This window comes from Sinocyclocheilus anshuiensis, unplaced genomic scaffold, assembly GCF_001515605.1.
Source record: "Sinocyclocheilus anshuiensis isolate Anshui unplaced genomic scaffold, SAMN03320099.WGS_v1.1 scaffold363, whole genome shotgun sequence".
NCBI lineage: Eukaryota > Metazoa > Chordata > Actinopteri > Cypriniformes > Cyprinidae > Sinocyclocheilus > Sinocyclocheilus anshuiensis.
Genome location: NW_015552568.1, coordinates 428,629 through 436,123, shown reverse-complemented (window position 1 = coordinate 436,123; position 7,495 = coordinate 428,629). Strand labels below are relative to the sequence as shown.

Below are 7,495 nucleotides of genomic sequence, written 5' to 3'. Positions count from 1 at the left end.
TATATATACTAGATAGAGAGAGAGGGATTTTACTCTGTCATCATTTCTGTCACCCTCATGCCATTCTATACTTTTATGACTGACTTTCTTCTTTCCAGATTCAGGTTGTAGAAAGAACAAAGTCTAGTTAAGAGAGTTCAAGAAGAAAGTCAGTCATACAGGTCTAGAATGTCATGAGGATGAATGATAACAGAGTAAATGAGAGTAAATGACAGAATGTTTATTTTTAGAGAACTCTGCCTTTCAGAGCAGTACAGGAGAGATATGTGCTTTGATACCTGGCGAGTACTGACTGATCTTTTGGCCGCTGGCAGCCTCTTGGCTGACATGGCTGACATCACACAACCGCCAGAGAAAGGTGCCATCATATGAGATGTCCTGCTGGGCGCGCTGCAATGACTGCAATGAAGTGATGTGAATGTCTTTCCTGACCAGTCTCTGCAGCTGTTCCGCTACCTAGAATGTGATGGAAAACCATTATCATGGATGAATCACCCAAAGGTACAGATTGGCTCACTGCAAAAGCACAATATTAATGTATCATATATATATATATACTAGATAGAGAGAGAGGGATTTTACTCTGTCATCATTTCTGTCACCCTCATGCCATTCTATACTTTTATGACTGACTTTCTTCTTTCCAGATTCAGGTTGTAGAAAGAACAAAGTCTAGTTAAGAGAGTTCAAGAAGAAAGTCAGTCATACAGGTCTAGAATGTCATGAGGATGAATGATAACAGAGTAAATGAGAGTAAATGACAGAATGTTTATTTTTAGAGAACTCTGCCTTTCAGAGCAGTACAGGAGAGATATGTGCTTTGATACCTGGCGAGTACTGACTGATCTTTTGGCCGCTGGCAGCCTCTATCAGTTTCTGGCTGACATCACACAACCGCCAGAGAAAGGTGCCATCATATGAGATGTCCTGCTGGGCGCTGATACACTGCTGCAATGAAGTGATGTGAATGTCTTTCCTGACCAGTCTCTGCAGCTGTTCCGCTACCTAGAATGTGATGGAAAACCATTATCATGGATGAATCACCCAAAGGTACAGATTGGCTCACTGCAAAAGCACAATATTAATGTATCATAATGGACCTTCAGAGCTGGTTAAGGTCGACAGCCTTGTGTGAAACACTTCAAAATACAGAAAATGAACGAGATGGCGACATCCTATTAGACACATGCTTTTTTTTTTCTTAACCGCACTTGGAGAATTGTCACACAAATCTATTTTCTACCACTCATTCCCTTCTCATCCGTACTTCAACTTATCTCTTCATTTTCAGCATTTCAGGAGTGTCATCTCGGTTCCCTGTGTTAAATAACCCCTCCAGGTCGAGTGTCAGAACACAGCCGTAATCATTTATTATCACCTCCCGGTGTTAAGATGAGCATAGGGACAAATAAATGATCATTTCAGACCTCCCCAAAAGAATACCTTTGTTAGTTTTATGTGAGTCCTTATTTAAAGCATGAATTATGCAACCCAGCGGCTACAAACAAAAAACACATCACAGGAAACAAATGTTTTCCAGAGATTCCTATATAGCATTTCAGCTCTTTTGTAACACAAACACATTCATTAGCTCCAACCATATTGCAGATTCACAGCATGAGATCAATGCCTAGTAAACTGCAAGGACACATCAAAGTAATGAAATCTGTTGTTGCTATTTACACACAGTGAAAAGCATGTGCTTTGATTTTAATAATCCAGGATGGAAATAATGTGATATCAGGGTTGTGCTGATATCACATTATTTCCATAATGCTTCAGAACTGCACTGAATTCCTGATATTTGAAATGAGGCAGCAGGATGCACAGTTGTAATTTGATTAATATATCTGCTGTAAGTGTAGCTTTTAATAAAACAGGTAATCTTCAGTATGAATTAACCATAAACATGTTATCATACACACATTTCAAGAAGCATTATGTGAAATTAATGATGTTTAATTGATGTTTGAAAAGCACAATTTGCATTTAATTTATATTCATTTCATTTAATAAATAAACCTGCTATATTTCATTATCAGTTCATTCAAAATTTGAATATTGGAGACAATGTGATGGATTTATGGATGAATTATTATGAATTATTTACATAATGTTGAACTTTGTTTTGTGAAATTCACTTTTGTTCAAAAGGTTTGGGTCAGTAAGTTTTTTTATTATTTTTTATTAATGCTTTTTTCATCAAGGATGCATTAAATTGATCAAAAGTGACAAGTAAAAATATAAAAATAAATGCTGTTCTTTTGAACTTTCTATTCATCAAAGAATCCTGAAAACAATTATCACAGTTTCCATAAATATATATATATATATAAAAAAACAACATTTAGAAATCGTACAGACCTTTGAACAGTAGTATATACCTATTAAGTTAGGAAAAAACGTTTCTACAAACACAGAATAAACAATCAGGCATAATTATTTAAAATTAAACGTGTTTGACCGCAATTCGGTAAATATTTATTCCTGTTATTCTATTTATTTGAGACTATCACCAAAAGACTATTTCAAAAGCAATTCAAGAAAGAATCCGAAAAAAAAAAAAAAAAAATTTTTTCCCTAAACCTTTCTGACAAGGCGTGCAACTGCATTGCAATTCTAATGTTCAAACTGGTGGACATGATTGACAGGATATTAGCAGAAAATTTGCATGTGAGCATCAGTGTGGCAGCACCACCGCTATGTAATTTCATCATCTGTACAGTGTCTAAAAGTTCCCTAGTTCCCATTTAATTCCATTTAAAGTTGAAATTCCCACACCATTAGTGTCATGACACAGATTTATTTTATAATTTACCTTGGTTTCCAAGTGCTGAATGAGATGCTGACTGTTGTAATTGTCCCTCTCCAGCACAACCACACTGATCTGCGTCTTCTCCACCTCTCGGTTCAAAGCTGAGATGATGTTCTCCATAACCTGCACTCTCTGCTGTAGAGCGTCCAGTTGCTGGCCTACAGCAAGTTCAGCCTGATCATCGTGGAGACTGAGGGCCTTATCACTCACTCCTGGATCCCCTACGTCGGTCTCAATCTCACCCTCAATGTGGGACGCACCACACTGTCCAGGCTGAAGAAGATCAGGGCTTTCATGGTGGCTTCGCTCAGCTGAATAATTCAAGGTACGCTGAAGAGCTCTGGTCACATCCAAGAGAAGCTGTAGATGGCCAACATGGCTGCAGGATTCATGTTCTTTTACTTTGTCTGCATTGCCCTGAAAATAAAACGTTGCAGCAAAACTGTATAATTCCCATAAAACACTACTTTCTCAATTGCAATAACATTGTAATGAGACTGGTTTTCAGAGAATATTATTTTATTTATTTGTTGTATTTTTTGTTACACCATTAATGATTTTTGTTTGTTTATTTTTCAAGCAAAATTTTAAGCAATTTTTTCAAAGCTAAACAAAATTCATACAGGAAGAAACAGAAAAGTATTATTTTTATAATAAAAAAGTATAGTGCATGATTATTTTCTGTGATTTGTCTATGATTTTTTCCAAACCTTTTTTTTTTTTTAATTCTGTGAATTCCTGAAAATGATTCCCTTTAAATTTGGAGCATTTTTCCTTTTTCTTTTTTCCTGCAAAATATTTGTTTTCTCTGTCTAGCTAATATTAGAATATTAGAGAAAAAAATTAAGATCAATTTAAATGTATTTTTAGTGCTGTCAAATGATTAATCGCGATTAATCGCATCCAAAATAAAAGTTTTTGTTTACATAATATATGTGTGTGTACTGTGTATATTTATTATGTATATATAAATACACACACATACAGTATATATTTTGAAAATATTTACACGTATTTACATGTATATATTTATATTAATATAATTTATATTATATATAAATCTATTTAATATATAAACATAACATATTTTTCTGAAATGTATACATGCATGTGTGTGAACACACACACACACACACACACACACACACACACACACACACATATATATATATATATATATATATATTTATATCAAGCTATATAAATATTATATAAATTATAAAACAATAAATATATTTTTATTTGATACTGTTAAAATACTTTTAATATTTTCATTTTAAAAATTATCCTCTCAAATTGTCTGTAGACCATTTGTTTTTAAAAACGTGGCTCAAGTATCTAAAAGTTTCTGCTCAACATAAAACTCTGTTCCACAAAACTATATAATACATCATGATTAACATAAACAGGTACTGTTATTAAATGCCAACCTTAAAAGGACAACCAATGTCCGAGAAAATGCATGGCTCCTTCTTTTTTGAGCTGCCTGGGTGATTATTCTATAAAGGAAACACAGTATCATACTTTAGAATTGTTCTTGTTTGTACATTCCCTTTCAGGGTACAATATTCAGTGATCCACCAGCTTTTCTACCTTTTGTCGTTTATCTGTCTTCGTCGTCTTCTTATCACCTGAACTGGGACAAACATGCTTCTGTGAAAAAATTTGGAAATGTCACTTTCACTAACAACAGTGATGAAAGTTTTGCTCAAATAATTTTGTGCCACAAACTTTCCAAAATATCTCATTGAGACTTTTTATCTTAATTTGAAGCGTGAAACACATTGCATTTGAAGATATCTTGACTAATGTGTTGCGTTTGATGATTGATGTTTAAATTCACTGGATTGCTGCTTTTTTTCCCTTCTTTTCATTCCTCTAATCCATGTCCCGATGGGTGAAATGGAAAAGAAAGTAATATGGGACAGCAGTAAACACTGGAGACTCCACCTGTGGCTTAAAACCGAGCCATGGGGCTTCAAGCAAGGGCACGCTGACCCAAAACCACTTTAGCAACAACGAAAGAGGCCGAATATCTTGCACTATGGGCCTATTCGCACAATATCACCCATGTATCATACTGTACATGTATATGTGATTTGCACAAATATAGTTTGTATGTTGGTACATACTTAAAAATTCCACTGAGAAGCAAAATATGTGTATGACAGTCTTGTGTTCATGGAAAATATATATATGAAATGAATTAGGTTTATTTTTATTAAGTTTGAAGAATAAATCTGACCAAACGAAACAAACTGTTGTCTGTTCAAAACAAACAAACAAAAAAAAGTAAAAGAAAAATAACATTTTAATTCTGAATTTATTATATAATTTTGCTTCTAAAACGTATCTTGTTTAAAGGATACAAATTTATTTCGATATTTTACTAGATAAACAATGCAAAAATACTGATTCGGGAAAATAATATTTTGCAGTCTCTAAAGTGTCATTTTCTGACCCTACCTGGAGTTCTCTCGGTGTCAGGACACCTGAACAAGAGGGACATGTGGTCTTGTTGTTGGGACAGCCTCCCTCCAGATGTGTAGCCAGTGATTTCCTCTGCACCATTAAGCCACAGCCAATGTTGCAAGGGATCAGGGCATATTCACACTGACTCTGATGGTCCTGTTGAATGAGTCATTGAGCATATTAAAGGGATAATTCAAATAAAACATGAAAATGTATTTAATCTCATGTCACATCTGTATGCCTTTTTTCTTAGAAAAACAAAAGACTTTTGTCATCCAAGAATCTTCAGCAGCTCTTTTGCATGCAAGGACTGTTCATAATGAGTATCCAAAAAATGCCTATCCAGAAAAAAAGCACCATACCAGTTCAATTTTAGTAAATATTTTTGGGTCTGTTTGTCTTTAAAAGACTTATTTTTCTGCTTTAGTAATGGTGTTTTGCCAGGTTTAGAACCTGTCGGTCACTATGAACTGTCATTGTATGAAAAAAGCTGTATGAAGATTCTTCAAAACATCTCAGTTTGTTTTCTAGTGCAAAAAATAACAGCGTATGGATCTGGAACAACATGAGGGTGAGTAAGTAATGACAAATTCTTTTATTTTTGGGTGAACTACTCCACTAAGCAAGTATGATCATTGATTACTACAAATTACATAATGATACTTTATTTCTATACACTTGACCTCTAAAACTTATGCTTTTGATCATATAGTTTCCGCTGAAAAACATAAAATCTAAAGCCCAGCCTACATGTTTCTATTGTAATAGGGAATAATACGATATTCTCAAAAGGCTTTCAGACTCTCTTGAGTATAGAAAGAAGGTAAAAACATAAAAGACTTCCATTAGGCAGCCATGAGGGTCAAAGTCATAGAACATTTTACTCGACAAAACACTGACCTCTAAAAGTTGTAGAGGCTTTTCAAATCCTAAAGTATGAGTTTGTTACTACTCAATCAGACTGAGGACTGATTCACTACACTGGACAACATCTCCACAACAGCTCTATGATTAATGCCTTAATGGCTGGTTCATGTTACGAAATGACCACAAAGCTACCATGTTAGGATTCCCGTAAAATAGCATCTTGTGGTTGTAACCGAGTATGACTGCCTGCCATGAAATGCAGCTATTTTTTAATGAGTTCCTATGATTTAACAATGTGATAACAGAAAAGCCATGGTTGCTAATGTGATCGATACAAGCCCCATAATCCACATTGATTTTTGACTCAGTCAAGTGTAAAGACATTACAGTGTTCTCAATAGCTTTATAGGTTTTACATGAATGTGTAGCAGCCCGTGAACAACCCTGATCTCTGGTCTTACATTTATTAGCTCAATGTTCTAATCTGAACTACAGTAGAAAGTGCTAGACTTTATCTGATGGCTCAGGAAGTGGCTCACATGTGTGATCTTCACATCATGTCCTGTGAAGTAAAAAAAAAAAAAAACATTTCCCATGCCATAAATAAATACATAGTTCAGAAAATCTCACAAATCGAGTATGGCCTTGATCATTCATCTGCTTATACTGTATAGTGTTAAGTCAGTGCATTACAGATCCATTCAAGTAACTACATCGCTGATTTAGAATCAGACAATCTCTACTCATTTTAAATTTCAGCAAGGTAAATAAACTGAATTTCTAAGTACCTCAAAGTTCTTCAGGGTGCTTCTCCAGGGGCAGCCTTGGTTGGCACAGTGAACTTTCAGATCCAAAATTTCCTTATTAATAGCTGCATCGTTGAAGAACTGTGGTTTAAACAAGAGGGGAAATTATAATAACTTTCCAAACATGAGTCACGATGCTTCCACTGTCAAAATCAGACCTTTGACAGGTCTGAATGTGAACACGCCTCTGTAGCCATCACATATTTTATCGATAGATAGATAGATAGATGGATGGATGGATGGATGGATGGATGGATGGATGGATGGATGGAGTTTTGATTACCTGGTCAAGAGTCAGTACACTAGTGTCATTCTCAACACTGGGATCTTCTTCTTTACATTTTGTGCACACAAGGTCCTTGTTGTTTCTGTATGAAATAGTGAAATAGAAGCATTCATTAATAACATTTTAATAACAAATAGCAGTTTGGATGTTAGTTTCACTTAGCTATATTTTCTCACTTTATAATTGCTAGCCAACGTTTATATATATATATATATATATATATATATATATATAGTCTGCATACATCTG

The 7,495-nt window shown here is 34.7% G+C and overlaps 1 protein-coding gene across 1 annotated transcript in view; it reads right to left on the bottom strand.

The window, feature by feature from the left end:
- LOC107664983 (TNF receptor-associated factor 1-like) overlaps positions 1 to 7,495 on the bottom strand; it is a 14,391-nt gene that overhangs the window by 6,032 nt on the left and 864 nt on the right. Inside the window, exons 2-8 of the mRNA XM_016455690.1 lie at positions 7,244 to 7,328; positions 6,943 to 7,041; positions 5,282 to 5,443; positions 4,409 to 4,468; positions 4,246 to 4,314; positions 2,819 to 3,232; positions 828 to 1,005 (exon numbers count right to left, since the gene is read on the bottom strand). Coding sequence (XP_016311176.1) covers positions 828 to 1,005; positions 2,819 to 3,232; positions 4,246 to 4,314; positions 4,409 to 4,468; positions 5,282 to 5,443; positions 6,943 to 7,041; positions 7,244 to 7,328 — 1,067 coding nt within the window. The remainder of the gene's footprint in view (positions 1 to 827; positions 1,006 to 2,818; positions 3,233 to 4,245; positions 4,315 to 4,408; positions 4,469 to 5,281; positions 5,444 to 6,942; positions 7,042 to 7,243; positions 7,329 to 7,495) is intronic.